The sequence below is a fragment of the Nothobranchius furzeri genome, chromosome 14 (assembly GCF_043380555.1).
Source record: "Nothobranchius furzeri strain GRZ-AD chromosome 14, NfurGRZ-RIMD1, whole genome shotgun sequence".
Lineage (NCBI taxonomy): Eukaryota > Metazoa > Chordata > Actinopteri > Cyprinodontiformes > Nothobranchiidae > Nothobranchius > Nothobranchius furzeri.
Window position 1 is genome coordinate 39,017,251 of NC_091754.1, and position 24,654 is coordinate 39,041,904.

Below are 24,654 nucleotides of genomic sequence, written 5' to 3' on the forward strand. Positions count from 1 at the left end.
CCATGGAGACAGTGGGAGGGTTAAAGAATGAAAGTTGCAGGAATACATATACCGTAAATCTTCTAATACAGGCCCGGGCCTGCATTTGGCTCAAGCTCATCAAGCTCCAGGCCTTTATTGAAAGGAGGGCCAGTATTAGAGGCAGGCCTCTATTTCTATTTGAGCAAAATGAACTAATGGTTCGCTGGAGTTTTTGACAATTAATATTGCGCCCACATTTTCAAAGTTAAACACATTTCTTTTAACAACGGTAGTTTCTGCTTCAGTCCTCTCCCCCCTCCCCCTGCGCAGCGGCCGCAAACTCACTGATGCGCCTGCAGCCTCTCAGAGTTCCTGCTGCTCTAAACATTAAAATAATTATTTAATTTTCTGTTCCTCACTTCTGATTACCTTCAATGGTGTCTGTTTGTTGCAACCACCAGGTACAAAAACTAACTTGTTTTTATTTGACTATTTTTCTGTCCTGTCTGTTTGTTATCTTCCTGCATCTCCTCTCAATCCTAAAGAGAAACTGCTACCTGGGTTCATATATATTCACCTTATGAGTTACCTTTGAACTGCAGTTCTAAAAGATCTACCGACCGCAAAAACAGCGGAGTGCTCGCTGCTTGCCGGCTGCATCAGTGATCGGTGCGTCACCGGATGACAAGGTGATGCGCCCCGCTCCACAGCGAAACACATCAGGCGCAAATAAGAGACAGAAAACATTAAAGGAAATGAACCGACATGAACGATCGCGTGTCAGTACCGATGCTCTGGCACAAGTCGCACAAGACAAGGGAAGTGTCTTGCTTAAGGACATGGCAACAGAATACCCTGGCTGGAGTTGGGATCAGTCCCACAATCCTCAACCCCTCCACCTCCTGAACTACTGCTGCCCCTGAGAGCTTTACTTTCTGGCAGTGTTCCCTCTTTACCACAGCAGACCGGTTTAGTGTCCGCAGCCCTTTCAGAGTCATCCCCTCACCAGGAACTGGTCTGATTTACTGCCAGCAGTGCAGACCAGACTCACAGACAGGCCATGCCTTTTAGACCTATTTCAGTCACACCCCAACCTCTGGTGTCCACAGCTAGCAACAACTGCCTCAATATCTGCAGAGTGGAATCAGGCCCATTTAGCCTCAGTGTCCCATGCTGCTTTTTGGACATGGCCCACCTGTGAATGTGTCCACAGGACTGTAGACAACCTCTCTGGACAAGGACACTAGAGGATAATTGATATAAAAACGGGAAAAACTCATAATATGAAATCTAAGAGTCCAGAATAACTTCCACCGAGATTAGAGGTTAACTCTGAGGTCAGTGTTCCTTAGGGTCAGATCACACCATCCATCTCAGTTTGAGACAACTGGAATTCTCCAGAATCCAGACTCAGAGCTTGTGGAAGAACGTCCTTTGGACAAATGATACAAATCTGAAGCCTTTTGGTAAATCACAGCAGCTCTGAGGACACTGGACCAATTAAGTAGTTAATGGTAATTTTGGTCTAGACCAGTTTACTTTGTCTTATTGATTAGATCAAATGAAAATGTTCTTTTTATTTGTGAGATTTTAGGTGTTTAAATCTCTGGTTGTATTAAATATGATGTCATTTAAATACTGTTCTTTGCTGTGAATGTGGTGTCTTTGTCTCTTTGGTAGACTCTGTTCTTGTGGCCACATGTAACCCAGTGTGCCTCTACTCGATGAAGGAGTTGGGGGACAGTATTCAGTGTCTGGAACTGTATGACGTCTTTCCCAGAACCATCAGTGGAGTCTGGCAGCCCTTTGTGACCATCGCTCCTCTGGGTAGTCCTCTGGATGGACAGGTGGTGCTGCATGAGGAACAGGTATGCAACAATGACTGTAAAAATATACACCCTCCGTGATTTTGCTTATAGGTTTCTGAGGCTTCAACTCACCAAGAGCATCTGGTTGCAGACATCAGCTGGCGTCTTTGCCGTGCCAGGAAATGACGTATCCGGAAAAATAAGTGTCATTACCTTCGCCGGAAGTCATTACCTTTGCCGGAAGTAGTTTTTTTTTTTCGTAAGTCATTCCCTTTGCCGGAAGAAGTTTTTTTTCCTTGAATACGCTTTATTGACAAAGCACAAAAGTAGTTTGAATTTGTCAAAACCATACCGTGTCGTTTTTCTCTTCGATTTGTACATATTTAAGAGAAAAATTACACGGTGGGTCATTACCTTAACCAGAAGTCATTACTTTCACTGGAAGTAGTTTTTTAAAAAACAAAACTTACCGGAAAAAGCTTTTTATTTCGGATTTTTTTTTCTCTTCAGATCTGGACTGGCAAACTTAAGTAATGTTGTTACCTGCGTTGCATGAAAATTGAATATTAAATCCCTTTGTCCTTCAGACAGGGAATTTTTATGACAGTAGCACATACATATATATATACATATACACACACACATATATGTATATACACACACACACAATAAAAGGCTGTAAAGTGAATTAAAAAAACATATGGAAAAAATGAGAACACATTAAACTAACACTTTTCAAAATGTGCAAACAAAATAGTACTTGCTAAATATTCAGTTTTATTGTTAAGCCCAAGATGAACTTTTGACCTACACCAATTGCTAAAGTACAGGACTCCCAGAAGCAGTGAAAAACATTTCAGCAACACTCCTCTCTCACCAGCAACAAAAATTAGTTATTAAATATCCATAACACTGTCCTATTGTGTATCACAGCAGCTCATTGCAACAGAAATTAACTACTACAGCTGATAACTATTTAGCTAGTTGGTATTTATTTTGAGTGAAAGACAATAAAACCAAAGAAACACTTAATTTCACAACCATTTTATTTTGGGTACAAATGAATTTGCTGAAGCATGGCTTTCTCAGCTGCATATCGATTCATCCCCTCCCATTTTTCCAACACTTTTATTGTTACCTGAAAAACATGCAGGATACTTCATCGTCGTCGTTGTCGTCTTCCTCCGCTTATCCGGGTCCAGGTCGCGGGGGCAGCATCCCAACTAAGGAGCTCCAGACCGTCCTCTCCCCGGCCACCTCCACCAGTTCCTCCGGCAGGACCCCAAGGCGTTCCCGGACCAGATTGGAGATGTAACCTCTCCAACGTGTCCTGGGTCAACCCGGGGGCCTCCTGCCGCCAGGACCTGCCCGAAACACCTCCCCGGGGAGGCGTCCAGGAGGCATCCTCACCAGATGCCCAAACCACCTCAACTAGCTCCTTTCGATCCAGAGGAGCAGCGGTTCTACTCCGAGTCCCTCCCGAATGTCCGAGCTCCTCACCCTATCTCTAAGGCTGAGCCCGGCCACCCTACGGAGGAAACTCATTTCGGCCGCTTGTATCCACGATCTCGTTCTTTCGGTCATTACCTAAAGCTCATGACCATAGGTGAGGATTGGGACGTAGATCGACCGGTAAATCGAGAGCCTGGCTTTCTGGCTCAGCTCCCTCTTCACCACGACAGATCGGCTCAGCGTCCGCATCACTGCAGATGCCGAACCCATCCACCTGTCGATCTCCCGATCCCTCCTACCCTCACTCGTGAACAAGACCCCGAGATACTTAAACTCCTCCACATGAGGTAGGACCTCTCCCCCGACCCGGAGTTGGCAAGCCACCCTTTTCCGGTCGAGAACCATGGATTTGGAGGTGCTGATCCTCATCCCAGCCGCTTCACACTCGGCCGCGAACCTACCCAGCAAGAGCTGAAGGTCAGAGCTGGGTGAAGCTAGGAGGACCACATCATCCGCAAAAAGCAGAGAGGAGATTCTCCTGCCACCAAACTCTGTTAAGGATTACTTCATACACTGTCAAATGTTTTCGAAAAGTAACTTTTATACCAATCACTGCTGAAGACTGCATTGTACCTCTGGAACAAGGACATCAAACACCAAGTCCAGAAACTGGAACTCTCTCTTCTTTATTAGTTTATCTATTCCTGAGCATGAACCAATCCGCTCTGTCAGCTCGTCAACCTATAAAACACGTTAACATAAAAATGAACAAAACGTTCCTCTCAGCATTAGACAACGGACCCAGGTGGCCCACTGACCACGCATCCACATAAATAAATGTGATGCAGCTTATTGTAAGTCAGTATACATTTACCTGTGCATCTGCAAAGTGGAACATCAGTGGCTTTAGTCTTTGCTTTAATTTAAGCGAGACACCTGGATTGTGCCACAGATACATGAGGCCAGACTTCACTCCACCGCTGCAGACAGTCTGAGTAGAGACAAGAGTTAAAAATAAGCAACATTACCACAGAAAACAAGGGATTGCATTATCCTATGTCCAATTTTAGAATCTTAATTTATTATAATTAAACATTACCTTGATTTCACCATCTGAAATCACTGCCTGGGTTCCATTTTTCAAAGCCTCGATTGCCCTGTAATTTAGATAAAAATACATCTTATTAGCAAATGAAGAATACAAGCACATGTAATGAATTTTGTCAGTGTCACTTGAAGAAGTCCGACAATTCATTTTAGATCTATATTTAAGGCCTCCAACTCCTGAATGATTTGCAGCTACATGTGCTCCTTGAACCGTCACCTTATTGTGGTGGAGGAGTTTGAGTGCCCTAATGATCCTAGGAGCTATGTTGTCTGGGGCACTTAGTGCCCCTGGTAGGGTCTCCCATGACAAATTGGTCTTAGGTGAAGGGTGAGACAAAGAACGGTTCGAAGGATCTTTCATGGCGGTTAAAACGAAGAGTCGGAGTACCCGGCCCGGAGGGTTACCGGGGTCCCACCCTGGAGCCAGGCCTGGGGTTGGGGCCCGTGAGCGAGCGCCTGGTGGCCGGGCTTTCGCCCATGGGGCCCGGCCGGGCCCAGCCCGAACCGGATACATGGGCTCGTCCAACTGTGGACCCACCACCCGCAGGAGGAACATGAAGGGTCCGGTGCAATGTGAATCGGGTGGCAGACCAAGGCGGGAGCCTTGGCGGTCCAATCCCCGGACAAGAAAACTAGTTTTTGGGACATGGAACGTCACCTCGCTGGCGGGGAAGGAGCCGGAGCTTGTGGCAGAGGTTGAGCGGTACCGGCTAGATATAGTCGGACTCACCTCGACACATTGCATTGGCTCTGGAACCCGAGACCTGGAGAGGGGTTGGACACTCTACTTTGCTGGAGTTGCTCCGGGTGAGAGGCGGAGGGCTGGGGTTGGCTTTTTGTTAGCCCCGAGACTCTCTGCCTGTGTGTTGGGGTTTACCCCGGGGGACAAGAGGGTAGCTTCCTTGCGCCTTCGGGTCGGGGAACGGGTCCTGACTGTTGTTTGTGCTTATGGGCCAAATATCAGTCCAGAGTACCCACCCTTTTTGGAGTCCCTGGGACGAGTGCTAGATAGTGCTCCATCAGAGGACTCCATTGTCCTGCTGGGGGACTTCAATGCTCACGTGGGCAATGACAGCTTGACCTGGAGGGGTGTGATTGGGAGGAACGGCCCACTTGATCAGAACATGAGCGGTGTTTTGTTATTGGACTTCTGTGCAAGCCGCAGTTTGGCCATAACGAACACCATGTTCGAACATAAGGATGCCCACCGGTACACTTGGTACCAGGGCAGCCTAGGTCACAGGTCGATGATAGATTTTGTAGTCGTATCATCTGACCTGCGGCCGTATGTTTTGGACACCCGAGTGAAGAGAGGGGCGGAGCTGTCAACTGATCACCACCTGGTGGTGAGTTGGATCAGATGGCAAGGGAACATGCCGCGTAGACCTGGCAGACCCAAACGCATAGTGAGGGTCTGCTGGGAACGCCTGGCAGAAGAACCTGTCAAGACGGTCTTCAACTCCCACCTCCGGCAGAGCTTTGACCACGTCCCGAGAGCAGTGGGAGACATTGAGTCCGAGTGGGCCTTGTTCCACTCTGCGATTGTCGAGGCGGCTGTTGCTAGCTGTGGCCGTAAGGTGGCCGGTGCCAGTCGTGGTGGCAACCCCCGTACCCGCTGGTGGACACCAGAGGTTCGGGGAGCCGTCAGGCTGAAGAAGGAGGCCTACAGGGCGTGGCTGGTCTGTGGGTCTCCGGAGGCAGCCGACAGGTACCGGATAGCCAAGCGGGGTGCAGCAGTGGCAGTTGCCGAGGCAAAATCTCGGGCGTGGGAGGAGTTTGGTGAGGCCATGGAGAAAGACTATCGATCGGCTCCAAAGAGGTTCTGGCAAACTGTCCGGCGCCTCAGGAGAGGAAGGCAGCAACTCGCTCACACTGTTTACAGTGGGGATGGGGAGCTGCTGACGTCAACTGAGGCTATAGTCGGACGGTGGAAGGAATACTTTGAGGAGCTCCTCAATCCCACCAATGCGCATTCCGAGGAGGAACCAGAGCTGGGAGGCCTGGGGATGGACTGTCCGATCTCGGGGGCAGAAGTTGCTGAGGTAGTCAAACAACTACACAGCGGCGGAGCCCCGGGGGCGGATGAGGTTCGTCCTGGGTATCTCAAGGCTATGGATGTTGTAGGGCTGTCATGGTTGACACGTCTCTACAACATTGCGTGGTCATCGGGGGCAGTTCCTAGGGAGTGGCAGACCGGGGTGGTGGTCCCCATCTTTAAGAAGGGTGACCTGAGGGTGTGTTCCAACTATAGGGGGATCACACTCCTCAGCCTCCCTGGAAAGGTCTACGCCAAGGTACTGGAGAGGAGGGTCCGATCGATAGTTGAATCTCAGATAGAGGAGGAGCAATGTGGTTTTCGTCCTGGCCATGGAACTGTGGACCAGCTCTATACCCTTGCAAGGGTGATGGAGGGGGCATGGGAGTTTGCCCAACCAATCCACATGTGCTTTGTGGATTTGGAGAAGGCTTATGACCGTGTCCCCAGGGGCACCCTGTGGGGGACGCTCCAGGAGTATGGGGTGGGTGGCTTTCTGTTAAGGGCCATTCAGTCCCTTTACCAGAGGAGCGTGAGTTTGGTCCGCATAGCCGGTAGTAAGTCGGACCTGTTCCCAGTGAGGGTTGGACTCCGCCAGGGCTGCCCTTTGTCACCGGTTCTGTTCATCACTTTTATGGACAGAATTTCTAGACGCAGCCGTGGTGTGGAGTGTGTCGAGTTTGGTGGCAGGAGAATCTCGTCTCTGCTTTTTGCGGATGATGTGGTCCTCCTAGCTTCATCCAGCTCTGACCTTCAGCTCTTGCTGGGTAGGTTCGCGGCCGAATGTGAAGCGGCTGGGATGAGGATCAGCACCTCCAAATCTGAGACCATGGTTCTCGACCGGAAAAGGGTGGCTTGCCACCTCCGGGTCGGGGGAGAGGTCCTACCTCAAGTGGAGGAGTTTAAGTATCTCGGGGTCTTGTTCACGAGTGAGGGTAGGAGGGATCGGGAGATCGACAGGCGGATTGGTTCGGCGTCTGCAGTGATGCGGACGCTGAGCCGATCTGTCGTGGGGAAGAGGGAGCTGAGCCAGAAAGCCAGGCTCTCGATTTACCGGTCGATCTACGTCCCAATCCTCACCTATGGTCATGAGCTTTGGGTAATGACCGAAAGAACGAGATCGCGGATACAAGCGGCCGAAATGAGTTTCCTCCGTAGGGTGGCCGGGCTCAGCCTTAGAGATAGGGTGAGGAGCTCGGACATTCGGGAGGGACTCGGAGTAGAACCGCTGCTCCTCCGGATCGAAAGGAGCCAGTTGAGGTGGTTTGGGCATCTGGTCAGGATGCCTCCTGGACGCCTCCCCGGGGAGGTGTTTCGGGCATGTCCTGCCGGCAGAAGGCCCCCGGGTCGACCCAGGACACGTTGGAGAGGTTACATCTCCAATCTGGTCCGGGAACGCCTTGGGGTCCTGCCGGAGGAGCTGGTGGACAAGGCCGGGGAGAGGACGGCCTGGAGCTCCCTAGTTGGGATGCTGCCCCCGCGACCCGGACCCGGATAAGCGGAGGAAGACGAGAGACGAGAGACGAGATGTGCTTAAATCCGGTAATATTAATATAAACCAAACCCGATCAAAGCAGTCAGTCGACAAAAATATCTATTTTTTATAAGGTTAGGATTATTCTGAAACAGAATCAGAAGGAGGGCGGCATTAATTAGAGAAGCGGCTACTATTTCAAAGTTATTGTACCTGTTGCAGGACACCTGATTTGTGCAACCACAGTAGAATGATCCAGCACACCACACACAATAACAGAAAAATATTTAGAGATATTGAAAGCTAAGCTTGTCCAGAAAATACATTTTATTTCTGGGTGCACAGGACCAGTTCCAGTGTGGGCCAGATGCTGAAAAATAAAATTCATAAATCTGTCTTTTTTGAAGTTTCACAAATCAGAGGAAGGTTTCACTAATCACAAACTATGTTTTATGCATTCCTACGAGCCCAGAATAATCTAAAACAGGTTTGAAGAGTGTATGTATTGTAGGTTTTGAGCTAGAGCAGAATAAAAATGGTCAGAGTAGAGAAAAATTGGGTGTATTAGCCCTTTAGCCATTTCCCGAATCGGAAGTTAACTTTACCCTCGTATGAAAACTAGTGATTGAAACCACTTACAAATCTCTGAAAATCTACGCTTTTTAATTAAAAAAGGGTATTAATAACGTTTCAGACAAGTCAGTATTAGAAATCGTGGTCTTTATATCATATCTAAATTATATATAAGGTTAATATTATTACTTTAACTGTTTTAACAAACAGGGAGACCAGAAAAATCAAATAGCTAAGTTAAAGCTAAGCTACAATTGCTGATAGCTTTATTTATGTAGCTTTTGTGTTAGCTAGCTTGTGAACTCCCTGCATTCGTTTTAAGACTGCGTGTTAATATTGATACAATTAGCTATGAAACACGGTGCCTTTGCAGTAATTCTCTGGTAAAGCTTTAAACGCTATAGTGCCTACATTTAAGAACTAAGAACGGTTGCAACAATTAGTTAATTTCATCCTTATCTTTCTTTCTTTATCTATCATCCTTATCCTTACCTTTCCTCAATTGAAACCCGCCGAGTATGGTTGAAACAAAAACAACGTAGCGGCCGCCAAAAAAGGACCAACTTCCTGCCGAGGTCTTTCGCTCGTCGATTTTCCAGTAAATGTAATGACACGCCATCTTGCTCTCGACACACCAGCTGATGTCTGCAGCCAGGTCCTACTCCAACTCACAGCCTAGTGGGCGGTTTCGATCACCACCATCTTGGCTGTGTCACACGTCTCAACACTACCAAACAATACAAAAATGGGAAAAGAGGTGGAGTTGAGAGCGGAATTTTGAGCAACTCCGTTCACCGTTGCTTGCAGTTACAAGCTTGCTGAGCTAATTCAATTCAATTCAAAAATACTTTATTAATCCCGGAGGGAAATTCAGTTGTTTCAGTACACACAATTCCAAGATCAGACATACATGCCTAGACACATGACAAGAATTGGTGACTGTGGTCATTCGCAACACGAGTCGCGCCACTGTAATAGATCACGAGGGTTTATATGAGGCTAGAGTCAGGGGGAGGGAAAAAAGGCACTTCAGAGTTACCCCCGACAGAGAGGGTAGCTTTGCTTTGCAAAAAAAAAAAAAAAAAACCACCTTAGACAGAAATGCACACAGACTTCAGACGATACACAACATAAGTGTCCACTAGGTGGGGAGGTAGGGTTGGGACTCTCCTCACTTCAGAGCGTGCAGCCGCATGGAGCAGCGCTCATCACCTCCGTTTGGACGGGGAGGGAGATAATGGGTTAGAGAGCACAGTGACTCCTAGATACGGTTCCACGGCCTTCACCGGTCACAGTCCCAGCCAGGCTGGGATAGGGAGAAAGAGTTTCCATAGCGACGGCAGTATTCCACATTTCTTCTGAGGTGGGTTTACACTTCAGCCTCACAGGCTCCAAGGGCACCAGATTCAGATAGCAAGAACTGTTTTGGGTACAGGCAGAGATAATTTCCTCTCTGCTTTAGAGTTCTGTTGGTCTTCAACCCCTCCAGGTCCAATAATGGCATTATCAAACTATTCCAATCCGTGCTGATCCGTCAACTCACTCCTTGATCGAATCCACTGTAGTGGAATATAGTTGTATATTCTTACACTTTTTATTAGGTCCAGATATTATAATCAGAAGAGGTTGTTTTTACTTCAGGGAGTTTTATTTAAACTCTTTGTATTGACTTAGAGACAAGAAAAGAGAGAGTTGGGATCGTTTAAGAATCTTTAATTTCTATAATTATAAATTCAAACAATCATCCAGGACTAACTCTCTATGATGGATGCATATGGATTTGAATGTTGAAGTGTTGGTGTGTGTGTGTGTGTTCAGATAATGAACATAATGGCATTATCAAACTATTCCAATCCGTGCTGATCTGTCAACTCGCTCCTTGATCGAATCCACCTTCTGTGCCAGAGTCTGAATCTCAGCCAAAGTTCCATGCTTACGACTCATCTAGACAATTATCTGAGTCTGTGAGTTTACAGCACGATGCATTCCATCCCTGAGCTCCGGGATTAAGCCAATATTCCTTGAAAGCTCGTTAATTTTCCAATATGCCAGGTAACCGCTCAGGCCAAACAGCAGAAATCCCGACACCAACACGTCGAATATCCAGACATCTTCATAATTCTCCACAGACAGTTGAGAGAGGCAGATATCAAGTTCCACTGTTTCCAGGAGTCCATGATATACCCAGCTGGCTCTGTCCCAGAGGGACATCCAGGAGCCCCTTCTCCCTTTCTCATCTTTGCAAAGATTTTGTCAGTCGCGTTGAAAGACCAACTGACCAGATCCATGTTTAATAATTTCCAGTTTCCTAAAAATGCAGGGAAGCGCCGTGCACAGGCAGACAGGACAGAGAGCCTTGGAAAGAGCAGGGAGGGAGAGGAGAAAAAAAACCGTCTGTACTCTCCAAGATCCGAAAGATATTTTGCAAAATCACGACTGGTCGAAGAGATATTTCCCTGGGTGACTTCTGGTGCTTCTGATGGAGTTTTGCAGGTTGAACAAATAATAATTGGTTGGTTCTGAAAAGTATGGTTCTTGCAGCTAAAAGTACTCTGTTGAAAGATCTGGTCTCACGAAAGATTGTTTTAGCATGAAGGATGAACGCTGTGCTGAGCTGCTGAATATTGAATAGCAGAGGTGGAACGAGTACTAAAATTTCCTACATAAGTATGAGTACCAATTCTTTGATAATTTTTTACTCAAGCACAAGTAAAAGTACTTGCCTAAGTTTTTACTCAAGTAAAAGTAAAAAGTATCATAAATAAAATGTACTCAAAGTAAAAGTTACTTAGTTATATTTTTGTCAGCGTAAAGAAGGCTACATCCAGGGGCGGATTTAGGACTGAAGATCCTGGGCTTAACACACACACATACGCGCGCGCGCATGTGTGTGTTAAGCCCACACACGTAACACTCACTAGTCTTTTCATGAAACATTCGGGGCTTGAGCCCAAGTAGCCGGGCCTAACGCCGCCCCTGGCTACATCTAAGTAGTGTAAAATCACAACGTCAGTTCACAGTTCGCTCGTGTGCGCACACACACACACACACACACACACACACACACACACACGTCATGACTAATTTTATTGAACTGCATTAGTAATACTTTAATCTCTTATTCTGGAGTAAAATAAAGAAACAAGCTAAATCAGCCATATCTGTGGCATCAAGGAGCATCTTCTGAGTTCAAACACAGGGATGGAGCACAATGTTTACACCCGAACAGTATCAGGATGGTTTAACTCACAGAGGCCTGCAGGTCTTCTGTTTTATGAGCAAAGTGATGATAATCCGCTTATTAGGAGCGCTAAACGTTATTTTGCCGCTTCCGTGCGGAGCGGTAGGGAAACACATTTCAAACACGGAACCGAGTCTGGCTACCGAACCGAGCAGAATTCTGATGACGTCACACCGGTGCGGGAAGGTGCGGGTTCCAACCCACAGGAGAGCAGGGAGAGAGGAGGTGAACAGCGAGTGGATCACAGGGACTGAACTGATGTTTTTGAGCAAAACTGCGGTAAAAATGGCTGTTTGTCCTCATTATCAAGTGTACTCCCCCACGGCGCTCATGCAGGTGTCTCTTTCTGTTCCAACGCAGCGACATGCAATACTTTTAATTTATTAAGCCTCCAATTTATTTTTACTCAGTAACGGATATGATTTAAAATGTAGCGAATTACAATTATTTTTAAAAACGTACTCAAGTAAAAATAAAAGTACAGATTTTAAAAACGACTTAAAAAGTATAAATATACAAAAAAGCTACTCAATTACAGCAACGTGAGTAATTGTAATACATTACTTTCCCCCTCTGTTGAATAGAATAGAATAGACTTTATTTATCCCACAGTGGGGAAATTCACTTGTTACAGCAGCACCACCACTTCTTGTCTCGTCTTGTCCTCTTCCGCCTATCTGGGTCCGGGTCGCAAGGGCAGCATCCCAACTAGGTTCATTCATTACTGTAAAGCAGTCCAGACATTTTTAACCCTGCTATGTGCTTCCAGTCGACAGCGTTGTTGCACCAGTAAAGGCTCTGAGTGTGGACCACTGGGAGATTTGTCTTAACATCAAAAGGAATGAAAATAAGTGGTCCGATGGAGGCAAAGAAGAAGATGGCAATGGTCATTTTAGTGGCTCCATTCGAAACGGCATTATGTGCTCAGAAATGGCTTAAAATTTCTCATTGTAAGGAGAACATTTAATTTAACCCAAAGGGGCTTTAGGCAGGAAGTGTCAGAATTCATCAAATAAATATCCTATCTTCTAATTCCCACTGGAATGAGCCCGTGTAAGGAAACCCCATAGTGCATCAGATGCAGATGCACCGGTATTGCCTAGTTGTCAGCGACTGGCTAATTAAAGCCAATTATAGTTTATGGGTTGTGTGGTCTGAGTGGCATTGGCTTTCAGGACCTGATCATTTGTCTCTCCAATTCAGTGACACAGAGGAGTTTACGGGGGGAGAGAGAGAGAGAGCTCTGAAAGAGACAACTTTCCAAGAGAAATATGAAATCCTTTCAACATTGTGCTGCTGTATCACCCTGTGGAAGTTCTTAACAACCTGCGTTCTTTCATTTCATGGACCAAGGTGGCTTCACATTGTGTTCAGTTTAACTGAAAAGACCTGTATCATTATATTTTTAACATTTCAGAGCAAAGATAGGCTCACATACATGTATGATTAAAAGATCACCATTGGTTTTCGAAGTGCTCTGCCCACCAATCCACAAAGTCCTGAGTTAAGGTCAGCGGTGCTCTGTCCCCACTATAAACAGTGTTGGTGGTGGACTGCTTTCCCATCCTAAGACGCCAGATGGTGAAGCAGAATTTCCTCAAAGCCAAATGGAAATTTTGCTCACTGAACCCCTCCCACGACTGGGTTTTTGCTTTTGTGAACATCTGGGCCAACTTCCACCAAATGCCAGTACCTATCAGGTGCCAGAGTCCCACAGGCCAAAAGGACACAGACTTTTTTCTTCTCCTTGATAGCATCCCTAACTGCCTGTATTCACCAATGGGTTAGGGGATTGCAGCCACAGCTCTGGTCAACTGTCTCAACAATGGAAGCACGGAACCAGCTTTTCCAGCTCAGTGGCCTAGTGGTAGAGTGTCCGTCCTGAGACTGGGAGATCAGGGTTCGATTCCTGATCGGGTCATACCAAAGACAGAAAAAATGGGACCCAATGCCTCCCTGCTTGACACTCAGCATTAAGGGGTTGGATTGGGGGTTAAACCACCAAATGGTTCCCGAGCACGGCTGTGTCTGCAGCTCACCGCTCCCCCAGGGGATGGGTCAAATGCGGAGAACAAATTTTGCACACACATCAGTGTGTGTGACAACTGCTGGGACTTTAACATGGCCCACTTGGATTCAATGTGCAACATCTCCTTTGGGACATGTTTGAATTTTTGTTGAAGCTAAAACTTGAAGCTCCTTCTGACAGGAAACTCAGCCAGATGTTCCTCACAATACGTTTGTGTCTGCCAGGTCTGACTGGCATCCTCCCCCACCATTGAAGCCAATCCACCACCGGGTAGTGGTCAGTTGACAGCTCCACCCCTCTCTTCACCTGAGTGTCCAAGACATCGGGCCACAGATCAGAAGAGACAAGATGCTGGTGAAGGTTCTCAGTCTGAGTCCTTAGCCTCTATTGTGTCATTGTATTGATTAGATGCAGAGGATGTGACCTTGACTGAAACTGTTTGGGAATAAAATTCAGAGCTGCGTTATAGTCCCGATAACTAATATTTTGGCCTCCGGTGGTTGATGTGGAAACCATTGATGTAGTAGTTAACAGAATCGAACCGGATAAAACTCACCACAGAAGATAATTACACAATGAATAGAACTAACGGCAAATTCAACATACTTCAAATACGATGGAACAATATATGAACAACTGGAAGGCTTTGCCATGGAAAACCCATCGTCAGCTACCCTCTGTGAATTTTTGATGGAGGACCTAGAGCAAATAGCCTTAACCACAGACCCAGCCCCCCCCCCCCCCCCCCCCCAACATGGGCAATTATCAAAGGAAAGCAACAAGTAACTGAAAGAACCATCACAAGAAACCAGAAAGCACTGAGACCAAACCTGTAATAACCCTTCCACACATCAAAGGCATACAGCAAAGAATATAACAGCGATGAAGAAACACAACATGAACACACCAACAAAACCGTGTATGACCGTAAGAAAAGACCCAAAAGATAAGATATCATCAGCACTAAAATGTGGAGTCACTTTCGAAATCCCAGGTAAACTCTGCAGTAAAACATACATAGGAGCAACCGGACGCCACCTCAACACACCAACAATAGAACATAGAAAAGAGTGTGAGGAGAAATGAGTGGAAGACACACAAGAGCAGCTAGACAAGAAGCAGAAAGCACAGTAAAGAAATCAGCTGTAACCGACCACCGCACAGCAGAAAACCATGTAATGGACTGGCAACACGAATCCTAGACACAGAGCTACAGACATTCAAAGATGGGTCAAAGAAGCGATAGAGATAAGGAGACATGGACGCAGGACCATGAACAGGGATGAAGGAGTCTACACCCTGGACCACTCATGGGACACGCTGATCAGCGGAGAAGGCGGGCAGCAGAGGGCGATATCGTCCACCAACATCTGGCAGTTGGTCTGACGAAGGTGGCAGTGATTGTTTAAACATGTCAGCAAAGGTAACAACAAACTCTTGTTACAAAAGAAAATGACATTTAAAAAGGCTGCTGTAACCTTGATCCTCAGTTCTTCAGCTTCTGTCTCCCTGAGGTTGTTGTTGCATATGGTAGATTCTGTGGCAGTGATGAAATCTGCTGTGGGGATGTGTTGTGGAGAAATGGTCAACAGGAAAAACCTACATTTAATAGGAGAGGAGTACTCAGGTTTCACCTTTCTAGGTCCCACCTTCCTGCATCTAATCAATACAACAACTCCCGCATACAGTAGAGGCTAACGCCTCATCGGGGGGGAGGGAGGAGGGTCATTCACAGTTAGTTTCTGCTCATTAAGCTACAACAGACAGCTGCAGTTTATAATCAAGTCCCATTTGTCATCATGGGACAGCAGAAGCTCAGGACGTAGAGCGGGTTGTCCAGTAATCGGAAGGTAGCAGTTTCAATCCTGGTGCCGACCGGGCGCTGTTGTGTCCTTGGGCAAGGCACCTAACCTGCCACCACCTGCTGGTGGTGGTCGAAGGGCAACTCCAGAGTGGTAGTGTTCCCAACTTCTTTCAAGGAAACTCCTCTCAACCTCACAAGCCAACTCGGGCCCTTTTCCCACCAGAGAGGTGACATTCAGCATATTGTGAGCTAGCTTCTGCAGTGATCATCATATCGCCATGGCCCCCACCTTCGGCCACCACCCAACACACAATGCACCCAACCACTTTTGCCCCTCTCATAAGTGGTGAGTGGGGACTTGCGTCTCCTCTTCTAGCATCCGGCCGAGCACCATGGGTGAAAGTCCGGCCACTAAATGCACGCTAACATGCTCCACCTCCAGAGGGGGGCCCCGGTGGCCCATGTCCGGGTGAGGCAACACTGTTTCATTTGTGGTCCTCGCATACCCTACCAGAGGCATAACGCCTAACAACATGGCTCCAACACGGTAAGAGGGAAGGGTGAGACACGGCTCTGAGTGTAAAGCTTTAACGGGAGTTAGCTATGACATGATTTTTTTTTAGGGGTAATGAACTTTTGGTTGAGCAGAGCTTTCTGGTCGGCTCAACAGCACCCGCAACATATCCGCTAAATTTAGAGTTCAAAGTCCCAAATTTAACTTTCAGTGCTCAATTACAAAGCACCGAACTACCCTAATGTTGTTCTGCCATTTCACTTCATCTTTCTGTCTCCCACCAGAGTAACACCATCCTCCACTTGGACCTGGTAACCGGCGCTGTACGAAGGCTTGTGTTGACCCCAGACGGTGATTCAGGTCCTTCCAGAACCCCAAGCTGGTGGAGCACTAAGAATCCTCAGGTCAGAGCTTTCAGAGGGATGGCGAGTTGCTGTGAAGTTCTTTGTAAACATCTTCTTCCTGTGATGACATTCATGCGTTTTCCATCTCCTCCTGACCGGTTTGACTTTGATGCATCTGCTGAAGAACTTTGCTGTGTTACTGAACGTTTACATGTGATGAAGCCTGACTCAGCTCTGAAGGATGAACCCTGTCTGATGTGTGCTTTGATTGCAGCAAGGATACAAGATGTGTCGAGAATTTGCCCATAAAAACTGGCTTCTGTTCTACGTGGAGGACGGGTGAGAGACTCGTTCTGTATGGCTGAGGACTGCACTGTCTTCTGTAGAGTCACCGTCTGTTCTCTGTGTAGCAACCAGCTGGAGCTTCTGGATGTTCTAGAAGGTCACGTTCAGTCCATCTCTCTCCCCATCAACCTGAAGGCAGTTTTCTTGGTGGCAGAGGACTGCTGGCTGCTGCTAGAGAGCAACACCAACAGGTGAGTAATTGTTCCAAACGTCTGGAGAGTTTCATTTAATCTCTAACATGTGTCGTAATGTTTCAGGAAGTTTCTTCTCACCAAGCCAAAGCACATCGCAGCAGAACATACTCAAGTATGTCAGCTTCACAGCATCAGTGAGGACACGGTCAGCTGTGGTGACGAAGCCAGCTCAGGTACAGAGGCAACCGACTGAATATTAATAATACACACACTCACACGCATGCACGCACACATACACATGCACGCACGCAGAAACCCTCTCTCTCTTTTACGCTGACATTTCTGCTCGTTGGTCTCATGAAAGGATTTCTTCAGTCGTCAGGTGTACAGTCATGTTCTGTGTCTACAATGAATGTTCCATCTAACACGATTTAATAACTCAATCATGTTTTATTCCTATAATGATTTATTTCAGAGCTTCAATGACACCAGATTGTGATGGTTTAGTGATATAATATTAATCAGTATGAACACATCACTATGTTATCACTAATGGTTAACACGTTTTTACCTTGCATTAGGAAATAACCTCTCTGAGTGTTTAGAGAGCAGACTGGTGTCGGAGGTTTAGACTTGTCCAGTTCTGATTTGTCTAAATTTGTAAACAACACTTTATAAATTAGAGTTCACTTCCTGAACTAATCAGTTCTCAGCCGCTTCCCGGTTTGGCCAACGGGTGAGCAAAGCACAAGGAACCATCCACGCTTTTGACCCCAAGGTCAAAGCCTCTTAGCAACACTTGCAAGCTTATCAGACGCAACAACGCATCAGACGTGGAGCATCTTACTAGCAGACCCTGGCAGCATCTTCTGGCTGGTGATCATGTGACCTGCACGCTGGCGTTGGATGGCTTTATGAATAACCAACAGCTGGTTTAACTACCCACACATTTCTCAGATACTTAACAAGGTTTTGCTACTTAACAGCTAGGCTAATGGCCTCAGTGACCTCGTTAAGGCACCCCTCGTTACTGTCGTGGATAATCATTAGTTTATAAATACAGACCCAAAGTAACTTTTATAAACTAAATACTCTGTGTGGATTCATAGGAAGTGTGTGTTTCCCTGGCAGCACCAAGAACCTAAGGTAATATTAAATCAGATGTTCAGAGACCAATCAGGTCGATAGTTCATATTCATGTGGAATATCACATCTTATTGGCCATCTGGTGAACATAACCACTCCCGTCACTACAGTGGCGTAGAGGAGACCACTCTGAGATGGAGTGGCACCTTTCTGTCAGAGCAGGACAGCTCATGCTGGCCGAGGCTGTGTTTCAGACCTTCGCTCCATCAGAACTCTAACCTGATGTCTGACTGGTTTCCATCAGAGCTTTCTACACTCCAGATGGTGTCGGTGGAGCAGCTACCCAGTGAGAACCTCAGTGTGGCTCTGGGTCAGAAGATCGTCTCCCCAAACCGCCTGCTGGTGAACCCCAGCTCCTTCGCTCAGATTGTGGTGGGCTTTCCGGACCTCATGGTGAGATGATGGCAGCTGGTATTCTCCACTGGGTCCTGGTGGTGTTTCAGGTTTCTATGGTGATGTTTTCTTCTTGTATTCCTGGGCCTAGTCCTCTAACCAGGTCTACAGCTTCAGGAGACCTTATGACCTGTCAGACATGAAAAGCAGCGAGGCAGGATCTCACATGTTCTTAAGAGGAAGAGTTCAAAGTGGAGCAGCAAAACGGGAGAATTGTGTCACTCTGCTCTCAGCCAATCAGGTGGTCCGAGCCCTTCCCTCCAGCAAGGTGCCTCTGAAAGACGTGTACTCTAAAGGTCAGCGTTCTGGGTCGATGGTACTAGTGATGAGCCTACGTCCTGGATGTAACAACCAGTTCTGTCTGTTTTCCAGATGCCACTCCCCCTATGACATCAGCGTACCTGGAGGTTACAGATCTCACATCAAAGAAACTCAAATACATCCCAGTTCCCAGGTAAACAAGCTCACCTGCATTACCTCTCCATCTCATTAGATCTTACCTCAGCTGGTGGAGAAGAGAAGCATCACAGCCAGTCGGTCACCCTGGACCGGTCTCCCATCCTCACAGCCACTCACAGCCTCCCACTAAACCCCAAATACTGGACTGAACTGGTTTTGTCTGAATGGTATCCTCCTTCTCTTTCACCAGTCCTCACATTTGAAATCCTCCTCTGTGGCACAACTGATACTTTAGAACCAGCTTCAGAACCTCTGAGCCGGTCCTGGTTTCAGGTGGATCCAGAGAAAGTCAGAACTGTACAGCAGCAACTCTCTGCTGATGGGAATGAGCCAGGCCTGCAGCTGGACTCGTAACAGTAACACAGAGGAGAACGCCTGTCACCACGGTAATGGCTGCCTGGCCCTCAGTCCCGGTTCTGGTTTAGATACAAGTCTTTCATTAGTTTTGAAAGCAGTACGTGAAAGGACCCCTTCATAGATGTCGGCTCGGTATGAACCACCTTGCTCACTCGCTGCCAAACGTTAGGGACCAGGATTATTTAGGGCTGCTGATGATAAAATGTGTTTTTTTTCTATTTAATAATACAAATCTGTCATGTTGTTGTTTACCTGTGTAGAAGAACTGGTTCGGTTCTGTGTGTCCTGATTGTCCCTCATCTCTGTGCCAGGTCTAGGACGATGTCCCCCTACACCAACTGGCTGTCCAAAGTGTCTGAGTGTGATGTTCTAGTCGCTGCTCTTGGTTCTGGAGGCGTGGTCACGGTGGACGTGGGGGGCTGTGTCCGGCTCTGGGAGACAGGACTGGACACCCTGCAGCAGTCTCTGATGGAGTGGCGGAATATGATTGGTACTGAGGACGGCAGACCGGTACAGGTAACAGAACTTGGCTTCTGTCTGCAGTTCCCTTCCAGCCCACTGGGGGCAGCATTACACCACAGCCTGAGGTTTCTATGCTTTACACATTTTCCAGTTTTGAGGAGCGATCAGACTCGTGTCCCTGCAGAAGCAGAGTGTGAGAGAGAGTGTGTTTTGTTGGAATGATGCAATAGTTTGGCCTTCAGAGCGGATCAGAACACGGGTAATGCTACGCCTGTCATGCAAACCCATCTGTCAATATCTTACCCATAGTGTTATTCTATAGGTCAGTCCGAGTTTGTAGGTACTTATTCCCAGCTACGGTCATGTCTAATCTTCCCATTTTATTTTGAATCTTTAAGTTTCGGGTTGGAGAGCAATCGAAGATAAAACCTGAGACTTTTCCATATTCAGTTAGAACCAGAGTGAAAGCCAAACTGCTCTAGAATTTCCATTAGATGTGTAAAAGTTGTAACTGAATCATTTAGGTAAATTAATACATCATCTGCAAAGAGACTTCTCACATGTCCATGACCTTTTATGCCTACCCCTGTTATAGTGGTGTCGTGTTTGATCATCCGTGCCTGGAGGCTCAGTGGATAACACAAATCATATACAGTAATATATAGAATAATACAGGTGGGCTTGGGCTGTCTCATAGGTCTTCCACGTCTTTGTCTGCACGGCACAGCCCTGGCAGGTCATTTGTGTTCACATCTGGGTAATCTATGCTGAGCCAACCGATTTTTTAGATCTGCTCTCCGACAGTCAGCTTAACGCGGAGCCGATCCAACACACCCACTCCCGGCTGATTGGCTGGCTGGTGTTCATGCCTACCTGCTATAGAGGGAACCTTTGGTCGGCTTAGGAATGGGCAATACGGCCTAAAATCTGGATCGCGATACATTTTGAAGCACATGCATTAATTACATGAATGCATATTCTTTTCTTCTGTTTATGACTCTTTTTGAACAATCTTACATTCCAGATGAATTGTAGAACAAACTATTCTAAAGTATGAAATAAATGATGTTTCATTTTTAAAACTTATTTAAATAAATACAAAATATCTCTAATGGTTTTTATGTGAAGGTTCTTTGTCTAATCAATGCAACAAAAAAGATCAAAATAAATAAAGATGATTTAAATTGAATACAAGCTAAATGTGATGAAAACACTCAATTAGAATTTGTTTGAACTAAAGTGAAAATTCCTGATTAATGTTTCATGTTTTGTTGCTCATAGAAGTGAGGTTGTGCGTCAGGAGTGAATAACTGCAGGTAAAATGATGCTCTGTTGCGTATTTTTGTCAGAAACATTACCATAACAGCCGGGACTCTGCCGGCTGCTGGTTATGGCCCCCCGGGGCGATCCTCTGTGCCTCTCGAGGGGGGCGGGGGCCTTTCTGGTTGCAGTCTCCTTGGGGTTCCTGTGTTCTGGGGCAGCGCCTGGATCTCTGGGACTTGGAGCTCCCCCCGTCTCCTGCGCATCTTTGGGGGGGCAGATCTGTGGTCCCTCACACTCTCTGTTGGACGCTCCTATAGAAAAACCTTACATAAACAAGCGCGTGTACACACACAGGTGCTCACATGGTGCTCTCAAAAGTATGGAGTTGGGCACGTTCAACACAGGTCTTAAGACTATGGTGGGCACTTAATGCACTGTGATTTATTATCGTGATTCTTCAGTTAAGCAATGTTGATTATATATTTTCTTCATCAAGTTGACGCAGTGATAGCTTGATCTTGTTGTATTGTTGTTGTGTCCCATTTTTTTTTGTCCTTTTGCTTTCTTTTTTGTCTTTTTCTGCAGGTCTAGAAGCAGACTCTTGTTCATTATTGTTTATTTTTGTGGATCCCCCCCCCCCCCCCTCTCCCCACCTTTTCTTTTCCTTTCTCTTTCACCTCTGTCTCCGTGTCTGGTCGGAATTACAAAGCATTCAACAACAATAACAATAAAGTTTTAAGTATCAGGCGTGACATTAAAAGCAGACGCTTTGATGCTCCACCTGAGAGTAAATCTGTAAGGCTTGTCACCAGCATTCAGACATCACTTCTGCTTGCTTCACAGCCAGACAGGACACGGTAAAAAAAAAAAAAAAAAAAACAGCTGAAAGTGGAAAGGAAACGGTTTTAACGAAGTCAGAGGAGATGTCCAAAAAGTTTGAAAGGCTTTGAGTTTATCATCTGTTGAAAAAGCAAATGTCATTTAGGCGTTAATGAGCTAATGATACAACTTTACTCTCACCAGCATATTTTACTGAGAATCTTTCTCTGCTCACCACCTGACTCCAGACCAGGTCCGTACAACTGGTGTAACCTCATGAAGCACCTTTAGAAGCACGTCTACATCCACCGTCTGCCTGTCCGCTCAGCAACAGCTTTCCTCCACAGCTCACATAGATGGACAACATTCATGCAAACGTGGTAGAAGTGCATGCTCAGCCATGTTGCTGTGTTGAAGCTCTGAACTGTCGCGCTCCTCGATGACATCATCATTAAGCACACCCGGTTACCTGGTAGTACATCATTCTACATCATATGCCATTATCATACCCATTCTGTCTAATACCAGTTTTACTGTGCATTAGGCTTTTCTCATCAGTTGGTCCTTGGGTTCTTGCTATTACTCAGAGCATTGTCTCTGGAGTAATACCAGAGAACTGGATGCATGAGCTGATTGACTGCTTAACAGGCGACTTGGGTTGTCCCTCCTCAGCTAGCATTAGCGGATGCTTTTTCAAATGCATGCACATAGAACTTGTACTTTTGTTATGTTTTAGAACAGACTTGCAGATTTTACATCTCACAGAACTAGAAGATTCATCTTTAGTGACGTATTTCCACACAACTGAAACATTTGTCTAGCCTAGTGAACTAGACCAAATTCTTGCTTTGCAAAGTTTGGTCTAGGCATGCTCCATTGGAACCTCCGCAGCTCCTACCAGGACTCTGGCTAGCCAATCACAGCTCTCTAGAGGGGTTTCAAACACATAAAGAGCTGTGATTGGTCCATAATGGTGGGCCAATCATAGTGCTCTATCTGCTTAGAGAACAAATCACAGAGCTTTATCCGCTTTGTGGGCCAATCAGGGCACTCTATATGCCTGGTGGGTGGGATGATGCAACAGAGTGAAACACGAGTATGTCACATTCATTGTCCAGTGAAATGCGGAGATCATTTAAAAGACAACGGTAGAACCCGCCCCACAACCGAGAGCCATCAATGGAGCATGGCCAGACTAAATAATACATTTATTTAGTCTGGCTTGCCAGGCTAACATTTGTCAGTTTCCCCTAGGAATTTTTCCAGCTGTGTGTGTGTGGGGGGGTGGGGGGGGGGGGGTGGGGGTGGAGGAGGATGACATGTCTCACCTTTATGTTAACATTGTTTTATTTGATGCTCTCCACTTTGATCTGGAGTTTTATCTCCTGGTAATCAGACAGCTTATGTCCCGTTCCTAAAGCCAGAAGGTGAGTCAAACGCACTTCCTGTTGGCAAAAACATCTGAGAAACTAGGCAGAGTCCAAAGTAACGGAGTATTCAGCCCAAGCATGACTTTCATAGCGACTTGGCTGGAAGCTGTCTTCTGTCCCCATTACTGTCCTGAAATCAGGCTGAGCAGGTGGGTCATCCTGGCACCTGCTGATGTCTAAAAGGAGATAAATGTTAACGTGAGGATAGAAGTCAGAACAGTAACTGCTTATTTCATCTTGTATTTTTATTTATTATTTATAAGTATTCAAATTCAGGTCCACAGTCAGCATGCTTCACATGCATTTAAGGGATAAATAAATGATAAATGACCAGAGTAAGGACTCCAAAGCGCTTTACACTACAGTGTATCATTCATCCATTCACACACTGATGGTGATGAGCTACGATGTAGCCACAGCTGCCCTGGGGCGCACTGACAGGCGCCATCGGCCCCTCCGGCCACCGCCACCAGGCGAGGTGGGTTAAGTGTCTTGCCCCAGGACACAACAGCAGCAGTCTCTGTCTGGAGCCAGGATTGAACCTGCAACCTTCTGATTACTGGACAAGCTGCTCAACACTCTATGAGCTGCAGTCACACACTCAACACCACAAACCTGATGATAGTGTACAGGTGCACATGACAAATGATCCTCTGGGTAACCCTCTTTCTGCTCCTCACTCTCCCCCTTACATCCTCGTCTTCCTCCTCACCATCAGGGTGGACTGTGTCTGACCTCTCAGGTTCCCTCCAACCAACTTCTCTTTCATCCTGCCTCTGCGCTCCTCGTGACCTTCATCCTCTCTCTGTTGTGTTTTAGTTAGCTCATATGGATGAAGTTACTGCCCGTCTGCATCAACATCTATGCTGTTCTCTGTTAGCAGCACTAGTAAAAGGCCTCTGGTGTTGTTTTCTGTCAGAACTTCAAGAAAGTCATAGATGATGACTAAACAGGTGCAGACTGCAACTTTGTCTTGGTACGCCTGGTTGGAAGTGCCGAACCAAATGTTTATTTTACTGTTGGTGTTATTCTGCGATGGCCTGGCAACCTGTCCAGACACTGTATGGTTCAGATAATGGACGTATGAATGGATGTTAATGTTATTAAGGGGAAACAATAACCAGTCACTAAGCCTTTATACACAGTATTGCACGTTAAAACCGTGAAGCTGTTTTTCAATGTAAACAAACAGCAAAGCGTACATTTCCGTCAAATTAAAGGACGTAAACGTGCGACTTAAATCAAACATTGATGTCAGGAACTGTGTTGCTTACCTTTGCCTTGTTGCATCTTTTTCATTAGTCGTGCAGTTGGTAGTGGTTAATTTTAATCCCCTTCTCTTCTTACTCAGACACCAGTTTAACAACACTCCCTTAAGTGGGCTGCACTCTAAAGGCTCTGTGTGAAGTGTTGCAGCGCATCAGAAAACTCACATCTCTTTAGCACAGGGGCCAGTGTCCCATGTACAACCAGAAGAATTTTTATAGATCTTTGGTGTGTTCTT

At 46.5% G+C, this 24,654-nt stretch overlaps 1 protein-coding gene across 1 annotated transcript in view; it reads left to right on the forward strand.

Moving 5' to 3' along the window:
• vwa8 (von Willebrand factor A domain containing 8) overlaps nt 1–24,654 on the forward strand; it is a 132,688-nt gene that overhangs the window by 82,200 nt on the left and 25,834 nt on the right. The window contains exons 29-37 of the mRNA XM_054746534.2: nt 1,642–1,829; nt 16,283–16,402; nt 16,617–16,681; nt 16,753–16,878; nt 16,945–17,054; nt 18,212–18,360; nt 18,452–18,656; nt 18,733–18,814; nt 19,488–19,692. Coding sequence (XP_054602509.1) covers nt 1,642–1,829; nt 16,283–16,402; nt 16,617–16,681; nt 16,753–16,878; nt 16,945–17,054; nt 18,212–18,360; nt 18,452–18,656; nt 18,733–18,814; nt 19,488–19,692 — 1,250 coding nt within the window. The remainder of the gene's footprint in view (nt 1–1,641; nt 1,830–16,282; nt 16,403–16,616; nt 16,682–16,752; nt 16,879–16,944; nt 17,055–18,211; nt 18,361–18,451; nt 18,657–18,732; nt 18,815–19,487; nt 19,693–24,654) is intronic.